The sequence below is a fragment of the Rhodnius prolixus genome, unplaced genomic scaffold (genome assembly GCF_049639745.1).
Source record: "Rhodnius prolixus isolate KJV_2025 unplaced genomic scaffold, Rpr scaffold_22, whole genome shotgun sequence".
NCBI lineage: Eukaryota > Metazoa > Arthropoda > Insecta > Hemiptera > Reduviidae > Rhodnius > Rhodnius prolixus.
Genome location: NW_027411617.1, coordinates 127,127 through 149,763, shown reverse-complemented (window position 1 = coordinate 149,763; position 22,637 = coordinate 127,127). Strand labels below are relative to the sequence as shown.

The following is a 22,637-nucleotide window of genomic DNA, read 5'->3' as shown; positions in this document are numbered from 1 at the left end:
TGTATAATTGTTTAGATTCTCAGTCATCTAACCATTCATCAGAATCTCTGCATGATAAAACTCCAGCTCGAAAGGGTAAAAGATAGTAGTACCTTTGAAGTAGTTTCTACAGATTTTAATCAATAAAATAGCAAATTTGAAGAATTCATTGGCTGCTGAGATACGAGTTAAAAATTATAATTATAAACTGTCGATTGCAAAGCAGTTGGTTGCTTTTTAAGTTGTTTGGTATTGTTCAAAAAATATACGGATAAAAAGCAGAATTTGTTGAAGCTGTGTATGCCAAGTGATTTTACTTTATATAAAATTTATGTGTTATGTAAAAATAACGCAGTCTTCAATTACCAAAGGTTTATTGATTGATCAGTACTTATTGTGCAAGACTAATCACAAAGTTTTCAGAATGTGCTGTCCAACAACCCTAATGGATTTTTAAAGCACATCTTGACTGTTTGTAGAGTTCATTTTCTTCAGTCAAAAATATCGCTAACAATGTACTTGAACATTTACTTGGTCCTTACTCAAGCTACGAAGAAGCTGCGTCGCTAAAATAGCAAACGTACCAACGGTCATAGAGTAAACAAAAAATTCAAATGTTAAAGAGGTTTTGCATCTGTTCTTTAACTATGGCATGAGTTTGATCATTGCTTTTAATCTAATTGTTTACATAACATATTGTTTCCATTACTAGATTTCCATAGGTATTCGTGCCCTCGAACAAATGTAGAGCAACGATGAGTGTTCTACACAAGTCCGAATAAAATGTACTTCTTGTATGAACGTACGTTGAAAAAAATTAAATCCTTTTAAAAGTGTATATTTGAAATTTTTCGTTTTAAATTGCACTTCTAACGTCACATTTGAGTTTGTTGAATTCATAAGTTATTAATGAATTGCTAGGCACTGGCAAAATAACTTCAGTGGTTAGAGTGTCTTTTATCTCACTGTCCAAGGACTAGAAGTGAAAAAGCAGGGGACGTCTTTGATCTCAGTTGGTTGCCACGCCTTCCATTAAAAACAAAACAATTAATAAATTATTAGGTTTTTTTTTTTTGTAAAAGTTAATGCATTTTACATGTTATATTAACAAAGATAGTATTTTTAAGTGAGAGTAAGCTAGGCTGAAACATTGCTGCTGAATCGTTATAATGCAGCACACATTACATTTGTATAAATTGTATTATAGAAGATTAGTACCTAATTTACTGTAATTATCTTGATCCTTATAAATAAAGAATGAAACTACTAAGAATTTTATTTTTTAATTTGTCTCAATCTCTTTTAACATTTAACACATGTCTCAACCCTTATTATAATGAATTTGTATAAAGTAATGCAATGTACTTCATTCTGTAAGTAATGTATTTAAATTCATTATAATACAATTGTTATAATCATACGACACACGGTAACCTACATTGTAAAATATGTTCCACAGCCGTGGAGATGACCTAGGTCGAAAGCTCGGTAAAATAAATAATCATGACTGAAAATGGCATTATTCTTTAGAATTTTGAAGTTTTGTTCACAGAAAACTGACTCATAATTTCAAGGTCACAGATATTTGTAAATTTTATGTACTAAAGTTGCAATTTTTCTAAATGTAGATATAGACACATATTTGAATAATTCCTTAGAATTCTGAGTGGTGAGAGAGAATGAAGAGTGGTTTGCTGAGAGAAAGAGTAAAATGATGGCTAAGAAAAAATAAAGAGTGCAGGAGTGATAGAGTGTGAGTAACGTGAGAGGGTAGAGAGATCAAGCGAGCTAAGAGTGTAGGCAACGAGAGAGAGGGAGATTAAAAACTGCTGGCATAAAAAGTAACGAGTGCGGATATAGAGAAAAAGAGTGCAGGGATAGTTTCGAGAGAGAGAAATTAAGTGCGTGTTGAGAGTGACAAAGAGGGCAAGTAGAAAGATAGGTTTGAACCATATCTGTTTCTCAGGTATCAATACCACTTTTTCAATTCATTTGCTCAAGTTTTCATTCAACGTAGACGTAAACAGGTTTACAATACAGTTAAATAAAGCAATTCCATGGCAATTGTGGTACCGTACGGGTCGGCCGAGGTTTATTTAAAAAAAATAATTTAATTTGAGATCATGAATGAGGTGTATGCCAAAGTTCAATTTTTGAAACCATTTTGGTTGGTGTAAAAACTTTGAATACATTTTTTGAAATAATCTGTTTTCTAAATGGAAGGATTTAGGTTTTGAGTTAATAAAGTAAAACTAGGTACATACCTTTAGTTACTATTAGGAGTGTTAATTGTCACAACGAGACAATTTCAGAAACAATGGGGACAAAGGTTAAGGTTGTTAACATTAATGATTGTGTGTCCTTCCTATTCAGACTATTTAGGCAATGAGTGTCTCTGTAGTTAGTTGATACTGAAACAGCCAGGACAGAAGTCACACCAACCTTTAATAAATAATACTTTATTTTTAGAAAATATACAAACCACAAATTACACAAACCAAAGCAATAACAAAATATAATATCACTCGAAATATAAAAAGAAAACAAATAAATAAAAAAGAACCACTTGAATCAATTTGGTGAAAACAGAGAAAAGGAATGAAAATAATTACACAAAAATAAAAAAATCTACCAGAATAAATATCAACACTCCAAAAAAGAATTACACACACCCACACACAACACATATATATCCATTGAATAGATTTATGAAGGAAAAATGTAGAAAAAAAAATTACTAAGGAAGGTCTGAAATCCATTCAAGTCTTATTCTTCAGGTATGGCGGGCGTATGAAATCAAGACGCGGCATGAAAAATTGTCATTTAAAGAATCTATAATTTCACCTCTATTAAGGAAACCTTTACCAACCTTTAATTTAAACAATTTAAAACAAACTGTTAATAAGTATAATCCCTGAAAATGACCTGTTCCTGGGTTGAAAGCTTGGCATTAAAAAAAAATTTCTGAAATCGGCAACATCTTTCTCTTCTTTGGATTAATGAATCAGTCACCAAAAAATGTATACATTACTTCTAATTTCAGTCTAATAAATATCAAAATCTCCTATGACGTAGGGTCCACTTTTATTTGATTTCCTGATGCTCCCTATTTTTTTTTTAGATGTCAATGTGATAATTTGATTAGCTCGTTGCAAGTGTAATATCTTTTCTAATATATAGAAAGAACTCTCGGTTTAAAAAAACAAAACTTTATTTGAGATTACCTTAATAACTAATAAAACATGTGATAATCTTGAATGATACATTACATAATTTTGTAACTATATTATACTCAGTCGCTATACTTCATAAACGTGTGAGCCAGCTGAATTTCATTTGTGGGAAAATAGACAACAAAAATAAAAAATGTTTTCACTTTTTTTTTAAAGGCTATTTGTACAAACATCTAAGAACACCAGAAAATCTATTTCAAAATTCATTTGAAGAAAGAAATATGTGACAAAAATGTATAAACCATATCAGCAAACGTTCGAAAACATTAATTAAACAGATCTTTGTAGAAATAAATCAATAATTTTGTACAAAAACCTAATGATTTGATATTTACAAGGCTAAAATTGAAAATTTACAAGTACATCCCATTAACTAAGTAGTCAGCATCATGAGCGTAACTTAATTTGCCACCTCGGCGCATTCTTCGACGCACCATTCTCAATCTGCAGCCAACGATAAGTACCATAAATGTAGTTAAACAGAGCCCTGAAAAAAGCTCATAAAATATATTCTGACTGTTTGGCTATTTGTGTTATTAGAATTTATATACTTTTTTTTTACGCATAAACTACTGAGTATTAGCGCCTATTAGAATTTGTTAACAAAAATTGAGATAATTTCTGGAGGGTTAAGTTAAAGAGGGTGATCTAACCTAATCTCGAACCGGAGGTAGCAGTTTGCACTGTGGCCACGAATTTTTCAACGGCCCTCATAGTTTTATTGCATAAAATGCCACCAAATGGTTTAGGGTCGAGGTTTAATTGCAAAATCACCTATTTTGCTAGCCAGCCTCCTGTTGTCTTCTGTGCTATTGTTCTTCAGGAACTCGAAATTCTAGCGTCATTTGATTCCAGTCTTTGTTAGATCGCAGTGCGCTTTTAGTGTATGGTTGTCACTAAAAATGTGTATGAAAATGATAATTTTCCTGATAAAAATTCTCTTCTAAGAATTTGTAAGAAAAAATTATAAGAAAATTGGCATACCTTTCAACGTGAAAGACTAACAAAGAAACTTTTGATAGCTCACTTATGCGCCCAATAAAAAAAAAAGATGAACTATCTTGAGGAATCAGGCCATCCTTCGCCCTATAAGGGGTCAAAAAACCAACAACCTAATCAACAATCTTTTTTGTTAATGTGGAGGGGAACCATTCCCAAAATCCTCCGTCTAGTTGAGAGTAATTTAAACAGTGAACCGCGTTTGTACCAACATCTTCAACGCTCCATGTAAGATAAGAGATTTTAATAGGTCGGCCCAAGGCCTACGCCACTGCGACCCCTTTGGATCTATTGTGGCTCCCCCACTCTAGAGCTCACTCTCAAGACCCGTCCTTTCATTCAGACTCTTAATTCTGGAGAGCGACTTCTGGATGATCTCTCAGGCCTTGGTTATTCTTTCCCGAGAAGTAACATCCTTAGCCATACAAGCCCTTCGCACTGACACAACACATGCAGTGCCGTTTCCTCCCTCCTCCTCCTGACAGAACCTACACTATGTAGGTTCTCCTGTTATCTTCTGCCAGGCCTACAATCATCCTGTGCCTGCAGTGGCCAGTCAATAGGCCTACAATTATCCTAGTAACCACACGGCCTTGGCGGATTAAATCTGCAGTCAGCTTTGGCGAGTAGCCCCTAATGAACTCCTTCGCCTGTCTCTACCCGGTGGTGACCAAGTGACTGCACCCATAATTTAATGGCCGCACTCTTAAGGTACTTGGAAACCCCAAAATAGGGCTCCAGGCCAATGAAGTCTCCCGCAGCGCCTTCACGGGCCAGGGAATCTGCTTTGTTTTTTTTACAACCTGAGTGACCTGGTACCCACACCAGAAAAACCTTATTTTGGTTACTGATTTCTGCCCATACCAGCCTTGAGTTAACCTGATAGGAACCAATAGCACTTAGAGCAGCCTGGCTTGCAGAGAAAATCATGATCCTAAACTTACTTATTCCTCGTCTAATAAACTCGGCAGCACACACTCCGTGTAAGTATGATTGCCTACCGATCTTACAACGTAACTAATCTAACAGCTTGCCCTTTAGAAACAAATTTTTGGAATATAACTGCTACTGACACGCCTCAAGTTGAAGTATCCATCTCTGCATTTTTTGTAAGATTTTTTGCTTATCCGTTAGTGCTGCCGATCAGCAAAATTTAGACATTTGTGCCGAAAAATTGAAGTTATTAAAGAAAAAAAAGACACATCTATTTGATAAAAGTGGCGTGCCCACTTTTAAGTTAATGACTTTTCTATTTTCTCTTGGTTCTTCGTTAGTTAGGTCCCTCCTCTGGGTCTCCGGTGGCGTAGGCTCTTAGAACTCCCCTCCTGAAATCTAGTTCGTTCGTGTGAACGATCTGAGGCAAAAACTGCCCGATGATATTAACTAAAAACTCTCCGGTACCTTCAGAGTAAACCTAATTCTAAACAGATGGGTTTCGTGTATGTAAATAACAATTCGGTTCCAGATCGAATTGGGAATCAACAGTTAGCCCAATGAAAACGTAAATCTACAAAAATAGAGTAATAAAATGGAATTCATACCCAAAGATAATGATAAAATGGCGCCATTTGGACTTGCATTATGTCCATCGTAGTCTGAATCAACTAATACTTCTTTTACATTGGGTTCCGCACTTAGTTTATCAATCTTCCTATGAGAATGTTGAACGTAGTTGTTTTCTGAAAAAATAGCGTCTGAAATGAATCTATAAAAAATATATATAAATAGAGATTTGTAAAATATGATATCAAACTTACTCCTACTTATAAAATGTTACGATATACTAGAAAATCTCTTCACGAGATTTTCAAACCGTTCCATGAATGTTTGGAAAATTTTATTGCGAACACTTACAACATATTTCATTGGATTCCCTTCAAATAACTCTCTTTCCTGTTGACTTATTTTTTTAAAAACGTCTTTTCCACTTGAACAAAGACAAATCTCCAAATAAACATTCAATTTTTATAAAAAAGCTCCTGCGACGAATTTATGGTTATTTCAAAGTAACCTTTTTTACCGTTAACTTCGGTTTAGTAAATAGAAAAAAGTCAACCTGGACCCTGAGTCAGGTAAATATTTGAATGGGAAGAAAATAGACTAGACAAATTTTTGCTTAAACTCACGAACTGGTGTAGTGAAGAAAGCAGAACAACAGCCTCAGAAATTTTAGAGGCTTCCTTCGATCTTTGCGATATTTCAGTACTAAGACATTTAAACTTAATGATAGTTCTTTTTCGCTGTTTGATCTTTTATAATAGATTCACATGAATAAAACCCGAGAGATAAACTTCCAACAAGACTTGTACATTACACCAACTATCGTGAAAAGCCTCACCCAACTAATGATTACTTTTCCCTGAATAATTTTCAATATTTCAAAAGTTCCATAACCATTTCACTAAAAGAATTTAAGAATTCACGCAGTAACGTTGTTCAACAAGTAGAAAAAGTTGCAGACGGAAAAAATTAAAAACATGATCGGACACGAAACGAAATCAGATTCGAACAAATAAGCAACGGAGGTTACTCGAGAGCTCTTGGGCACTTAAAATACATATTGAAATCTTGAAAGGAAAATAAATACAACTCACCACGAAATTCACCGTCCTGAAAGTTTTTAGAATTAGAAAAAGGTTGTTTTTTTCCTTTTTTGGTATTCAGATCCATTCGCCCAAATGTAACCTCTAAACTCTTTCTCAAAATAATCATGTAACTTATACTTATATTAAAAGATGGGATGGTATAAATTTAAAAAATACCTTTTTTTTCTGTTTGGGCTTTTGGGGTAGGAGCTGTAATTAATATTCGATGTGTATTGGTATTTTCAATACTGTGGTTATTGTTGATATCATGAACTTCAATGTTCTGATTCTAAAGCAAACATTTAAAATAACACATTACCTTTAATGCATTTTAATCAAATAAATAATGTTTAAAGAAACTGTTTGCATATGTAACATATTCGATTCATTTGATTATTAGAGGATGAGAGAAACGTACCTTTGAATGCGTTGAATGTGTGAGCTGTTTGTTGAGTGCGACTGGGAACGACTTTCCTCGGTTCCTATATGGTTCCTCGTAGTAATAATCTCCTGGGGCATTGTTGAATCCAACTTGATCAATGTGGTTTAGAGGGCTTTCATCAACCATGGTGCCGGATAACTCTATAAGTTTTCATTGAAACCAAACTTATTGAAAACTATACATAAAAATTTTACTTGCTATAATAATTAATTAATGGTGACTAATTAATTTTCAAAAATTTAATCGTTCTTAGTTAAATTCGTTGGCGGCTCATGACTTACCTGTAAAGGAGGGCATTTCAGAGCATTTATTTTTTTAAAGTATAAACAATGACCATATTTTTTTTGTTTCAAGTACCTTAAATACATTTCCACATCACTTTAAGAGATACTCTTGTTAATGCACTTCTCATTAGAGAAAAATAAATAAAAAGAATATTTTTTGCAAAACAACACAAAATATAAAAAAAAAAAAAAATTAAAAACTATTACTAATTCATGTGGGTTATAATTGAAGAAAGAAGCAAGTCGGGTATAATTGCGAAAGTGGTGTCGTTCAAAGTCAAAATATATAAAAAATTGGTGAACTGTTTCCTATAACTAAAGGTTACATGCCGGAAATATTGAGTACGGCGTGATTGAACATAACACAAAATTGATGCTTCCTGCTAATCTAGTGGTGATGGTAACACACACTGACTGTTGCAATTTACGTTCGGTAGATAACCCGGAAAAAACGTGGAATTGGTTTTGTTGGTCACAACAACGGAGAGAAAATGTGACTCCACGTGTAGATGGAAAATATTGAGTTATGATCCAAAATCAGGCAGAGTTAGGTATTAGAATGGAGAGAGCGGTTTTTGACATATCACGAATTCGAACAACACAGTTTAACATCATATATAATAGGCCAGGAGCCACTTCAATCTGTAAATGAATAAGGAAACCTCTATTTTTTGTGGAAAGTTGGCAAATTTTAAATCTTGATGGTGTAAAAATGATTTTACTTGGATTAGACCTCACGTTAAGATTGAGTGCAGTAAAGAAGTTATATTATGTTCTTGCAGAGAGCATCAAAACATGGAATGACTTTTCGAGAAATTCTATCAATAGTTCGTAAAGTTTTTTGAACTGTCACTGAAAAATTATTGACAGATATACTAATTATCTCTACGCTAAAAAGGTGGTTAACAAGACAGTCATAATATGAACTCTAAAGATGTGGATTGCTTTTAAGTCCTTATTATTGCTGTCAGCCACAAGCTTTTCGAATGTATGTCATATGATCTACGATTGTCCTTTAATAGATATCTCATTCGAAATTTCCGGTGAAATCACCTTATTCTTCGCTCTTATCTATCAGACGGATACATTCAGATCAGCACTGGCTCAGCGCTCTTTTTTGGGGGGAGAAGAGCCGCTAAGGAGTGTACTTAGCCCGCCCTCTACGGAGTGTTCAAATTAGACATACCTACACATCAACTCACATAACTCTTTGTTATGCACACCAGCGACGAGTATAATATTAGCTTCCACTAATTAGAGCAAACATGGCTCTAATAAAACTTTGGGCGAAAAAGTTGCGAAACCAAAATGAACACTCAATACCAAGTAATATTTACTCTCCGTCAGGACTCCTGTCATCTTCTCTTCAGTAATAACCATCCTCTTCTTTTTACATACCCGGTGTGCTACCTTGAGTTCTTCATAGACTTACGCGTAACCCCCGAGAATTGAAAGACAAGCAATGACTAAACGTGCCAAACTTCATTACCGAATTACTGGAAGACGCTTTAAATTACCAATGGAACAGAAAAGACCAATTTATACAATAAAATTTATACTTAAGGACAAAAGCTGTGAGGATCAGCCTAACTTACAAACGAACGAACTATTCAGACATTCTAATCCAAGTAATAGCTGAGGCTCCTTTTTACGTTTCATATCTTATACTCAACACCTCAACATTCCTTACACCTCGCCAATACCATACAGCTATCTCTTACTGTTCTCTCATTTTGTACAGTCTCTCGCCACTTTTACCATTCTTAATAGTCCCACCAACCTCATGAATCGCGAGATTTGCTTCGGGATTGTCTCGTGTCACTGGTTCACCTATAATGCTACAATTAGGTAGTCTCTCTTTCTATTCTCCACGGCTTACTCTCCTGCATCTCTTTTTGTAACTATTGTGCCATTATATAGTTGAATAGATTGTAAATTTCTAATTAAATAAAGTAAAAATTATTATTATAGTATTTTAAGTAAAAGTGGTTAAGATACCATGTTGTTGCTGACTGGGTTGCCACTTGTTAGACTGTTGGTTTTGCGGGTACATTCTGTACGGTACACTCTCGTAGTAGTACGGCGCCTGATCACTATATTGTTGTCCATTATTTCTACCATTGACAAAGGTGTTATTTCAAAAGAGGAATGACATAACTAATAAACAACTTACCAATAAAGACAGAAATACAAGCTGACCTTGATATACCATCCTGTGGTGGGTAAGGATGCTGTTGAATGTATCTATCACTTTGTGGAATCAATCCACTTCCCTTATGTGTAAATATTTGGCTGGAAACTACACAGACAATATTTATATAAATTTATTAATTTCAATTCATTTTCTTCTTTGAAATTACTACAATCATAAGCCATTAAAACCAACATCTCTTTGATGTGCTAAGCAAATCGTCTCTTTAAACTGGCGTGACACTCTCGAACAACTTTACCTTACTCCAGTTATAACGATTCTAATAGTTTCTCCGACCTATTAGAACTTCTGCAAATAATGAATTTTACTTGAACAAAACTGACATACATTCGATTAAACGGTATGTAATTTTTGTTTAGTTTTTTAGTCCTTGCTTCTAAAATAAGTTTAAATCTAAATTTAAAGTTCAAGTTTAATAAGTTTACACTAACTTTAAAATAAGTTTAAAGTAGAAAAAGTATAGGGAAAATAGGGACTTTCTTAGTAATCAAATAAATCAAAAGTTTTTTATCTGGAATTAGCGTACACTAAGAAGTTTTCAGTTTAGGATCATAGGCATTAAGAATAAATAAATAACTTGAATGAAATATTTTAATAACGAATACTAGCAGAAATTTTATGCCTAAATTCTTTAACTTAAAATGTAGTTTAAGAAGTAGTAAACCTGGATTTTGCTGGTACTGGTAATTCCACTGCTCAGGATGATGGTTATAAACTCCTTCTCCTTCTCGCCCATAGTTTGCTCTTCCATTCTGTAAGCTGGCTTCTTGATTTTGATTTGCCCCTATTAATGGCTTAGGCGGATATCCATTTTTAACAATTGCAGAACTTCCATCACCAACTGCAAATGAAACAGAAGGCTTAGACACTTGTTTTTTCGCGAAATCCAATCGGCGCTTACGATTTATTTTATTGATAAAAGGTTTTTTCTTGGGACTCGGCCGCAATAATCGTATTAGTGCAATTTATTTCTAGTTGTCTGTGGTGTTACGCTTACACCATTATCACCTGATAATTTTTGACAGATTTTTTGAGCACTTCTCGAACAGTCTTCACAATTTTCCGTTTATGAACGGAATTAAGTTTTGGTGGCCGTCCACTGCCACTGGCCTACTAGTCACACTTCCATATTTTTCGTAATTATGAATTATATTATGCACTGTTGATGGTTTTTTTTTTTAGCTATCTTCCCTATTTCACGAATACTTTTTCTTTCATTTCGTAACAACACATAAGTTCTCGAATTGGTCTAGGAACCAATATTAGCGGTTAAATAAATACTAATTAGATTATTTATTCACTAAACTGATTGATGTGGTTTATACAATTCAACAGGAAACTCTGGAACTTTATTCAACTGTTTTTCTGTTTGTTATTTATGTAAAAATTTCGATTTTTACACATTTATACGGTTGTTCACAGACATTTTTTGCATTCTGTGTGGTGTTGTTTTGTTTAATATTTTATTATGATATTCCCGTTGAAAAAAATAGAAGTTTTTATATAAAATAGATAACTCTGGTTTCTCTGTATCGATTAGTATATTGCATTTGAAAAAAAAGAAGTTTCTACTAAGATAATAACAAAAGTAATAGAATTTAGAATAAGAGTATATGTATGTACTAGCTACTTGAAGGATGTACATTTTGATGCCACTCACTACTGTATTGCTGCTGTTGAACCCACTGCTTTCGAAATGGAAATGATGGACCAACTGAAGTTTCCCCACTATTAGTTGAAACGCTGTTGTAAGGTTCTAGAAGACCTAGGTTGCTGGAACTTGGGATAACTGTTACAGAGTCCAATTTGGGTAGTGCTGTAGTAACTGAATGAAAGTCAAAATTATTAGTTGCTGAACAATTGAAATTTTGGATGGAAAGCAAACAATTCTATACTTACTCCTTAACAAAAACTTACAGTTTAAAATGTTAAGTATAAGGGTTGATTAAACGCCAAAAGGTACACAAATCAGCGAGTACCCAACATTTCATTAATACTTCATTAATATTTAAGTAATTTTACTGCATTAATTTTCATTAATAAGTTATTTTTTAGAATTTATTAGATATCACAGACCCTTATGCTGGCCATTTTCGTCTACAAAATATATGTTCAAGTAGCACTGTAGATTGACTGTAATATCTAGTTATTTATAATAATCAAACTATTAATTACAGGTTAAAAAGAAAAACGTTATAAAAAATAAAATAAAAATATGAGGCTAAAAAATTCAAAACCTTGTTTAAAAAAATGCTTACACTAACTTACATCAATGATTTTGTTTATTTTATTTATTTATTTTTATTTCTTAAATAAAAATCGTCGGTTTAAGTTCATTCTTCGATTAAAGTAATTGTTATTTTATGAAGTAGTCAAACGTTTATAATAATAGGTAATAATTATCTGGCTTTATCGCAAAAAATATAGTTTTCTTCAATTACATTCTCAATCTAGATGTTCTTCCCACAATGTTGTATATATGTAATATAAAATAAATAAGATATGCATATTTTTAGGACAGCTAATTATTCCAGTATTTTACTATAAGTAAAATTAGGGGGACTAAATTAAATTACAATAGAGAAATGAATAATTATTGTTTAATATTCTACTTGTTATTAACTGTGTGTTAATTGTGCTCACGAATATTTCGGTAAGACGAATTCAAGACAGTAGCCTACTCTAACTTTATCTTTACTTTATCATGCATGTACGTATATGTGATTTATCATCATTATAACAAAAAAATAATATAAATGAAGTGGCCAGCATAAGGGTCTGTGATATCTAATAAATTCTAAAAAATAACTTATTAATGAAAATTAATGCAGTAAAATTACTTAAATATTAATGAAGTATTAATGAAATGTTGGGTACTCGCTGATTTGTGTACCTTTTGGCGTTTAATCAACCCTTATACTTAACATTTTAAACTGTAAGTTTTTGTTAAGGAGATTTTTGTACCTTTTGGATCGATTTTCCTTTTTGTCTATTTTACAAAGTTACATATCTGCTTTACAGATTTTTTAAAAATTTGGAATAAGCAATTCTATCATTATAACCTGATAAGGTGTTAACTACCACTGGAGAGATCTTTTTAAAGAATGATTGTAGTTGCGGCTCCCAAACCATCCTCAATAACAATTTTTTTGAGAAAGCGTTTTGAATAACATAGGAAGGTATTTGTACGTAAATAGCAAAATTAAACTGCGATTTCAGTACTTCCTTTTAAGAGGAGTAAGAAAAATAAACTACGATTGCAGTACTTCTCTCTGAAAGGCAAAGAGGCAAAGATTTTTTAATCGAACAATTCATTGATTTAAATCGGTTCACTCATTGATAATTTAAACGATTGCAGTACTTCCTCTTAGTAGGAGCAAGAGAATCAGCAACGTAGAGGAGCTATAACCACTTATTCGAGCTGAATTTTATCAAAATCGGACTAAGCGTTATAGAAATATTGGTAATAATAGTTTTAGAAAGGGCCTTATTTGGGTGGGGCGAACTCCCCTCCTTATGAGGCACGGTGCCGAGACTTTTAAAGTGCAAATCTGTATAAAATTTCGATTCGAATGACACTTCATTCATAAAAATCGGTTCACGTGTCGATAATTTGAAACGATTGCTATACTTCCCCTTAACAAGTGTAAGAGCTGATCGCCGCAATAATGTTACGTAGGGGAGCCCTAATTCTATCATCCTACCAAATTTTATCAAAATCGGGCCAAGATTTACAGAGTAATTAGTAATAATAATTTTGGAGGGGGCCTTACATAAAGGGGGCTAACTCCTCTCCCATTCGATGTACAGCGTCGGGACCCCCAAAAGGCACATCTACATAAAATACTGAATCGAATGACACCTCATTCATGAAAATCGGTTCACGCGTTTAGGCGCTTCGTTGTTTACAAAAAAGGTAACAACAAGAACAACAACAACAACAACAACAACAACAACAACAACAAGAACAAGAACATTTTTTGAAAAAGCCGTTTTTGCTCATTTTCGGCAACTTTTTTCTCGAAACCTATTAGATCTGGGTGGTTGCAAAAAAATTACAGTTATAAAGGAGGGTTTGGAGTAAGATCTAAAGAAAATTTGGGAATTTTATCCTTTATAGAAAAAGAGAAAAAAATTGTCAAAGTTGGGTGTTTTTCAACGTTACGCTTTTTCGTGCAGTTTTTGATGGTCAACCCTTATACAACTGTCCTACCGGACAGTTTTAATACAGCATGTTTGTTTTTATTTATGTATTTTTTTTGTTTAACAAATGAATGTTTAACAAAGTACTGATAATCCAAGTAAAGAATTCTTTAGAAATGATTGACAACGAATATACTAGGTGTGTTGATCATTTTCGCTGAAGTTTGAGTAGTTTAAATGAGTATTAGTTTCCATGAAAATTTCACGAGTGTTTGACCTGCAAGAAGGATATTATTTAAGAAAAACAACACGTGTTAATAATCTCCTCAAAATTATAAAAGAAAAATAATGGCTTAATTGATATTAAATTAGATAATGAAAAGAATGCTCAACTTAGTGTCTCTGTTCTACAAAAGTGTGGAATGATTCCAGATGCCAAATAAAAGCAAAAGAGTGGGTTAGTTTTAAAAGCTCCCATTGCTATGCAGGTTCTGTCCGGTTTAGAAAGCCAAGATTTCTGGACTGGATTGTACACGACTGAACCAATCTCAAAGTACATAAGATTTTATAAAGATGTGATAAAAGTGAAATATTAAGACTTGAATGTAGAGCTCGTTTTGAACAAAAAGTTTACTCCCACTATCTCCTGAACTAATACATGGTTAGAATTGATGTGTTACTCGTATATAAGTAACGATATAGTCTACATGTGTTAAATGATTCATACTAAACTGTTGAATATAGAGCGATATATTAAATCTTAAATTTAAGCCGAGTTTCAAACGATTTTATTTTATTTTATATTTTTTTATTTCTATTTATTTATTTATTTTTTAATCTAGCAAAAATATTGTGTGACAAGTGCAAAAGAGCCTTCAGCTAGCAGCGCAATATTTCGCATTTTCAAAAAAGGAACCACTTTTCGCACTAGTCACAAAAATAACAATTAGCGCATGGTCTGTGTGTGTTTTAACGGAATATTAAAAAACGAAAAGGCATAGAGAGCTGATATTCTGTTTTTTCTAGCGTCGTAAACGATAGTAAGGAACTCCGTCAACCAAAGACTCGAATATTTTACTTACTTGATTTTTCTCAATTTTCTCAAAAATTACTCCAAACGATTCGCTTTAAAATTCCAATGCTCCAACTCAGTGTTTGAATCTACAATTTCGTTTAATAGTTTATAAGAGGGTGAGGATATAGGGCAAGTAGAGCACCAAGGTATACCAGCGGGTACGTTACTCTTAAGTATTTGCATATTAACTATCGGTGTCTCTGATGCTGCTGTTAGACTGGAATTTCAGCAGGTGCGTCAAAATGTTGAAAGAGTGGCAGTCAATAGACATATCCATTTCTTTTAATAATATATAAAAAAAAAAAATGAATTGAAAAGATTTTACTAGGGTTCTTTTGCATTACATAATATTTTAAAGATAAAAATAACAGTCAACCTTGGTTTCCAGGGCAGTGTAGCTCCGGCGCTTCATCACTTCCGTCTTGACACTGCTCAATCCCATCGCAAGCGTTGTATATCGCAATACATTCACCATCAGTGTGACATTCGAACTGATTTCTGCTACAACCTTTTCCTATAATAAATTTATTCATTGATTCATTGCATCATCGCAAGTTAGTTGGTGTTCATAACAAACGCTATAGTAATAATCGCACGGATGTCGAAAAAAGTAGTTTTGAAAATTTGTTATTGTGTTGTATTGAAATCTGAGCGCAACATTTTAAGTAAACTACATGGAACATTTTGCCGCCGAGACTAATACAATCCATTGATATAAGTAATATGAGCAAATTGCAATAAATCAGAACTACCAACAACAAAACTTTATCTCAGTACAAGTATTTCATAAATGACAAATTACTGTAATTTACTTTGGCATGCCTATCAGTTTTAAGGTGCAATTTTAATCCTCGGCCTTTTTTCAGTGCAACTAAAGTATAGGTTTACTTCACAAGTGAACTAAGTACAGGTTTTCTTGGCAAATGCAGCAAAAGTACAGTCTTAGTTAATACATCTCACATTACAGAATAACATACATTCCAGAATTTTCTACGCACAACAAGTAAAAGTAAAGTAATCGGTTATTTTTTCAGCCGGGGCAAAATGTCCAACTACCAATTAGGTGTCATGGACGGGGGAAACACATATTTTACTTAATAGTAATATGTAAAAAGTACATTTTTCCTAGTAAATAAAAAGTAGCCATACGGAGTCGAAATAGGGATCTACCACTTAAAAATCCACGCTTCATAATTTTTAGACCAATACGCACCCCACTCGAAACGTTAAATAGTACTTCCATAAAAAACACAACTTAGTATTTACTTAGCATTAATAGCTAAAAGAAAACTCCAACCTCGATAAAACCAATTGTCCAGGGCTTAAAATTTCAGGATTCCTTTTAACTTCTTATGAGAAATTACGTTTGTTTTACAAGAAAACGTGTTCACGAGCACAGAACAGAGTTAGTTTATCAAGTTGTTTAATTCATTGAAAACTCTTTTAGATGGACCAGTAGTCAATTTTTAAGTAGATTGTCTTAAAATAAGGAAGTCCAAGGTTACAAATTACACTTTAAACATTTACTTCTGATCTCTCTGAAATATTTGAGAAAATGTTTGGAAATATTTTAAACAAGTACTATTTTTGTAATCGAAGGTTAATTTGCTTAGTTTCAAATAGGGTACAATAGAAAATTTTGAAACCAAGTCTATCAGATAAGGGAAGTTTATTTGTAAGACACCTAATTGTATTGGTTGAATGACGTCACTGAATTTTTTTTTCTTAAAAACATTACTTTTTCGCAATAAAAATGTTATTACTGAGAAAGTTTTAGTCCGAATTCAGATATAAGGATTATCTGTTTGAGAGTTCAAAGGGTTGTTAAGGCTTATTCGCATTCTTATCTTTTTCAACAGTGTAGTTATGTGTGAAATTGTAATTGTAGTGTAACAGTGGAGTAAATACAAACTCTGATTTTTGGTTTAAGTACTTGTTTAAAATTAAGGTTTAATTTCCTTTTAAATATGCTAATTTATATTTCAAAATAATTTATCAAGTATTTCACTTTGTGGCCCAAACATAAGAAATAGCATTTCTAATTTTTTCCAAAATTTCGGCTTCATTTTTCTCAAAAATATTATGTTTAAAACGTGCACTACTCATAAAAAAAACATCTGCATACAAACACCTTTCGAAAGGTATACCATGAATAGTGGTTATTTTAAAAATTGAAACAGAAATTTTTAATTAATTACTAAAAATAGGAAGATGCAGCGTCAGCATGGTCGACACTGATTCTTCAGAAGTAGTCCTCCAAAGTCCTGAAAGAGCTTGAATGTAGTGCTAACCATATAAAAATAGATAAATAATATCAAGCTTACTCTGTGGTCGGATGGAGGGTGCTTCAATTCCGAACTGTAAAAACTCTTTGCTTTTAGGAGAAGTTGTGGTTTTCATTGGCAAGACAGATACATTAGGTTGGGGCTGTGGCTCCCTGCATTCATGGAAAGTTCTAAATTAAAATGAATTCAACGTTACTCCATTTATCTTGCATTCTTTATTTAATACAAAATTACCTCAATTTCGATAACTCATGTTCATGTTGTGTAAACTTTATTTGGGTTTCTAGTTCACTTAGATGCCTATTAATAGCCAGCACCGCGCTGGTGTAATTGTGATGCCTTGTGAATTTGCATTTAAAATCTTCAGGTGTTCCACATTCAAACAAATAACAGCTACCAGGATTCTGAACAAAAAAAAATTAAACATTTAATAGCCCTCGGTGAAGAGTCACTCCAACTGCCTTAAATATTATTTAAAATTAAAATTTTGCCTTGTCCATTATATGCCTCTAGTCTTATGAAAAGTAAAAAGATAACGTTTTCTAAACTTTGGGGTAAGCCCTAAAGATTACTTTAATAGAAATATATTTTTTAAGAACATATAAGCGAAAAAATGGTTAAAATTATATAGAAGTCACATTATGTCAAAAAATAAGCAAATGTTGAGCGACCATCAAATTAGAAGGTAGGACCTCTGTAATAAACAAAAAAATCGCCTACCTCTAAGTTGTCAATTGAAATTTGTACAAGCCCGTAGTTCAGCGTATACTATATGTTTCACTATTATTTATCCATTTTCATGCTACTGCGTACGTTCGAAGCAATTTGAGATTAGTGTCCAATTGATTTATAATTTCCCTAGCGTGCAATTGAATTTGAGTTCTGTTGCAACGCTTTAATTACCTTGCGCAAGGTACGTAGTTTTTAAGATGTTGGTCTCTTTTGAGACCTATGACAATTTATTTACTAAATAAAAAAATGGGCGCTGCCCTAAGTGGTGACTGCTCAGGTCAATCACAGATCAATTTGAACTTCAGTTGAAAATCGGTTTGGAATCTGTTGGAACATTTTCCTCATTACACGTGCTCCTACTATCAGTTTAGATACAGATGAATGAAACCTATACATATTATAATGACTGAATCAAAACATATGTGGGAAATAACTGAAAAGGAAAACATGTTAAACTGGTGAAGTTAGAGATCTCTAACAGGTCAGAACAAGTTGTGAGTATGAATGTGCAACAAGTTAAAATCCCGCTTGATGATTATATTGAATTAACCTCGAGTGAATCTAGTTCAAAAGTTAAATCTTGTTGGAGAACGGAAATTCTATAAAGACCTCTAGACTCTAGACAATAGGAAGTGAGTTCTCTGTTCAACCTATTTCAAAGCACAGAGATGTACGATCCTGTTTCTATAGTTCAAACTAAGCAGCGCATACCTCGTTCTAAGTATTACTTATACCAGCAGAGAACGTGCATCTAAAACATTTACAAAGGTAGCTTACATTTGGCTAAATGATAGTCCTATCGTAATCTCTAAAGCCACTTTAGATTACTTTGCAAAGATCATTAGAGGACAATAGAAAAACGGCCAGCCAGATTAGACCATTCCTAAACCAATTAAATTTTCTTTTCACCTTTCTAATTCTATAGTAAAGTAAGAAAGCAAGCGTTTGTGGGAAGCATCTTAAGTACTTGCAGAACATAGTTGAAATGGCAGTTTACAATGTTCTAACCCATTTGCATTATAAGGAAGTATGAAAAAGAAGGTCCTTATCACCAATTTTTTATTATTATATTTTATTCATATTATTGTTCATGCTCTCTCGACGTACTCTTCCTTCAAATAATTATTTTTAAACAAAATTTTTATATAAATAAAACCGAGATTAAAGGTCGTGTCATGAATTAAAGTCAACGAAAATAAATCGAATTACTACTTTCATCTACAATAACAATCTCCATTTCTGTTTTCTAGCTAACGGATAATTACAGTGACCAAAAAAAAAACTGAGCGTATATATTCACAATGATGCAAATGGGTTAATCTCGTGAGGAACCTATTTCCATAATTAAAATATAATTTACGTTACTCTTGCGAGAGCCAAAATCGTTTAAAATAAAATATCATCTAAATGTCTTTAAATGTACATCGACTTCCGAAACCATTAATTAACATAAGGCACCGTAACACGGAAGGGACGCGGAATAATATTCATTTCTAAAAACTTATTCCAGACTACTTTCAGTCTAAATTTTCTTGGGAAACTCTATTAAAAATTATTAATCAAAATTAACTTTTTGGATAACAAATGAACTAAAATATTAGTATTTATATTTTTTTGGTTCAAGCTATTTAACATTGCCTGAATCGAATCACCCTAAATAAGTAAACAATGTAGAAATAAATTTTTGTTTAGCATCTTACCGAAAAAAGTTAATTCTTTAAAAAATATTTTAAGGGGGTAGGTTCAACTTCTAAACATCCCTTATTGCGTATTTAAGCCAGTCAAATCCCATCATTAAAAAATTATTCTCAAGAGTTCTTAGAATTTATTAACTTACAAGACATGACAAATAGAGCTACTGCCTAAGATATGGATTCGCGTCCGCACTTCGACATGTGCGCTTTACTTAAATGTACATAGTATCTCCTTAACAAAAACTTACAGTTTAAAATGTTAAGTATAAAGGTTGATTAAACGCCAAAAGGTACATAAATCAGCGAGTATCCAATATTTCATTCATGCTTAGTTGGTATAATTTAAGTAATTTTGCTGCATTAACTTTTCCTTCACATTTTTTAAAATTTATTAGATGTCACAGACCCTCATGCTGGCCATTTTCATCTACAAAATATTTGTTCAAGTAGCACTTTAATATCTATTAATATATAATAATCAAACTATTAATTACAGGTTAAAAAGAAAACGTTATAAAAAATAAAAAAAATTATGAGGCTAAAAAATTCAAAAACTTTTTTTAAAAAATGCTTACATCAATGATTTTATTTTATTTATTTATTTTTATTTTTAAATAAAAATCGCCGGTTTAAGTTCATTCTTCGATTAAAGTAATTGCTATTTTATGTAGTAGTCAAACGTTTATAATAATAGGTAATAATTATCTGGCTTTAGCGCAAATAATGTAGTTTTCTTCAATTACATTCTCAATGTAGGTGTTCTTCCCACAATGTTGTATATAAGTAATATAAAATAAATGAGATATGCATATTTTTAGGGCAGCTAATTATTCCAGTATTTTACTATAAGTAAAATTAGGGGGACTAAATTAAATTACAATTTATTGAGAAATGAATAATTGTTGTTGAATAATCTACTTGTTATTAACTGTGTGTTATTTGTGTTCACGAATATTTCGGTAAGACGAATTCAAGACTGAAATATTCTTTTAAATCCTCCGTGATTCAAATTTAAACAGTAGCCGACTCTGACTTGGTCTTTTTCTACTTTAACATGCATGTATATGCATGACTACTCAGAATAAGGGCATAATAAAAATAAATCCGAAGAATAATTTTGAATAGATTTAAAATAAAGTACCTATTTACAAACGAAGATATAATATACATTTTATCATAATTATAACAAAATAATATTATGAACGAACTGGCCAGCATAAGGGTCTGTGACATCTAATAAATTCTAAAAAATGTGAAGGATAAGTTAATGCAGCAAAATTACTTAAATTATACCAACTAAGCATGAATGAAATATTGGATACTCGCTGATTTATGTACCTTTTAGCGTTTAATCAACCCTTATACTTTACATTTTAAACTGTAAGTTTTTGTTAAGGAGATTTTTGTACCTTTTGGATAGATTTTCCTTTTTATCTATTTTGCAGTTACATATCTGCTTTACATATTTTTTTAAAATTTGGAATAAGCAATTCTATCATTATAACCTGATAAGGTGTTAATTCGGAACCGTAACTACCACTAGAGAGATCTTTTTAAAGAACGATTATAGTTCCCATCTTCAATAACAATTTTTTTTAGAAAGCGTTTTGAATAAAATAAGAAGTTATTTGTACGTTAAAAGCAAAATTAAACTGCGATTTCAGTACTTCCTTTTAAGAGAAGTAAGAAAAATAAACTGCGATTACAGTACTCCTCCCTAAAAGGCAAAGTACTTTTTTCTCGAAATCTATTAGATCTGGGTGGTTGCAAAAAAATTACAGTTATAAAGGAGGATTTGCCCTATATTATAAAGAAAATTTGGGAATTTTATCTTTTATAGAAAAAGAGAAAAAAATTGTCAAAGTTGGGTGTTTTTCAACGTTACGCTTTTTCGTGCAGTTTTTGACGATCAACCCTTATACAACTGTCCCACCGGACAGTTTTAATATTATATTTAACTCAGGTCAAAAAGTGTACTTTCCTCAAACGGCAAATGGAAAAAAGGGCTAACAAGCACCTAAGCAACAGATATTGGGCTACTTAAAGCTAAATGGGAACAATCCCACTTGCGGGCGTTGGATAATCTAAACTTTATGGAAATTGTATAATTTTGTAGATTGCAGTTCTTTTTTATTGCGACATATCAATGTCCTCCTTAGTTGCCAAAAATTCCATTGTACTTTATTTACTCACTTAAATCGCCAATAAAGCATTAAATCTAATGTATTAGAGATTAACTCATCTCTTTCATGGCTCTGTATTACTGCGATCAAATTAAAGACCTTTTTAAAAAATATCTATAAAATGAGGTGATTCAAAAAGGTATGATGTTGAGCAATATTTTCTTTACTGACATTTACAAGTAAATAAGGTCAACTTACTTTTTCTTCAAAAACAAAAACATCACAATTCTCAGTTTCACAGCATAATTTTAGGCAGTCCCCTCTCGTGGGGACATCTCTTTCATTAATATATTTCGCACCCATGTCTCTTGAATCTTGAGTTCTTATTATCTTATCTTGATGGATATCAAAACTATCAAGGCATGTTTGTATATCACTATCATGTCTTTTTATAACTTGTTTTTCATAATGCTCAAAAACTTTATTGGTAGTGGATTTTACTACTGAAAAATCAATGAACTGACACAACAATACAAAGGTTCTATAATAAAAATGTTTATTCTGCATTGTAAATGCGGATACTTCTCACTACATGAGACAGTCTTGAAGACTACTCTGAAAATCAATAACGTGAATTATAGCAACCATCTAAACATTACTTATTTCTAAATAAAATTTATTACTTGGAGTATTAGGCTTTAAAATTTTTTAGGTACATTGTTTTTCTAAGCTCCAGAAATTAATAGCTACTTTTGAAAATTAAAAAATATACTTTTTAAATTGGCTAGTGCAAATTTTATTAATAATTATTTTGAAAACTAAATAATGGAGTGTGTTATGTTGATAGAAAG

At 32.3% G+C, this 22,637-nt stretch overlaps 2 protein-coding genes across 7 annotated transcripts in view; one reads left to right on the top strand and one right to left on the bottom strand.

Annotated features, from left to right (window-relative positions):
• Positions 1-1,252, top strand: part of LOC141457528 (uncharacterized) — a 42,105-nt gene extending 40,853 nt beyond the window's left edge. For both annotated transcript variants that reach the window (XM_074134661.1, XM_074134660.1), the window contains exon 16: positions 16-1,252. In XM_074134661.1, the coding sequence (XP_073990762.1) occupies positions 16-86 (71 nt within the window). In that variant the 3' untranslated portion in view covers positions 87-1,252. The remainder of the gene's footprint in view (positions 1-15) is intronic.
• Positions 337-22,419, bottom strand: LOC141457529 (uncharacterized). Of its 5 annotated transcripts, none has more exons than XM_074134663.1 (13): positions 22,045-22,419; positions 17,472-17,641; positions 17,277-17,389; positions 15,329-15,466; positions 11,395-11,559; positions 10,399-10,575; positions 9,722-9,821; positions 9,521-9,636; positions 7,215-7,378; positions 6,974-7,085; positions 5,753-5,890; positions 2,244-2,390; positions 337-1,005 (listed from the first exon to the last, which is right to left on the bottom strand). In XM_074134663.1, exons 1-12 carry the CDS (start codon positions 22,351-22,353, stop codon positions 2,272-2,274), a joined length of 1,821 nt encoding a protein of 606 aa, XP_073990764.1. In that variant the 5' UTR covers positions 22,354-22,419; the 3' UTR covers positions 337-1,005; positions 2,244-2,271. The 5 variants fall into 5 exon arrangements, 4 of the variants coding, with proteins under 4 accessions (XP_073990764.1, XP_073990767.1, XP_073990763.1 ...); XR_012460403.1 differs by lacking the exons at positions 337-1,005; positions 2,244-2,390 and adding exons at positions 3,715-4,108; positions 4,197-4,298 and having other exon boundaries at positions 22,045-22,418; XM_074134666.1 differs by lacking the exons at positions 337-1,005; positions 2,244-2,390 and adding an exon at positions 3,173-3,656 and having other exon boundaries at positions 22,045-22,418.
• Positions 22,420-22,637: the final 218 nt, after the last annotated feature.

Coding starts and splice junctions, on each gene's coding strand:
- LOC141457529 (XM_074134662.1), bottom strand. CDS start 22,353: ATGCAGAATAAACATTTTTATTATAGAACCTTTGTATTGTTGTGTCAG. Junction 17,390..17,471: donor CATGAGTTATCGAAATTGAG/GTAATTTTGTAT, acceptor CCATGAATGCAG/GGAGCCACAGCCCCAACCTA. Junction 9,637..9,721: donor CCACAGGATGGTATATCAAG/GTCAGCTTGTAT, acceptor TGTCAATGGTAG/AAATAATGGACAACAATATA.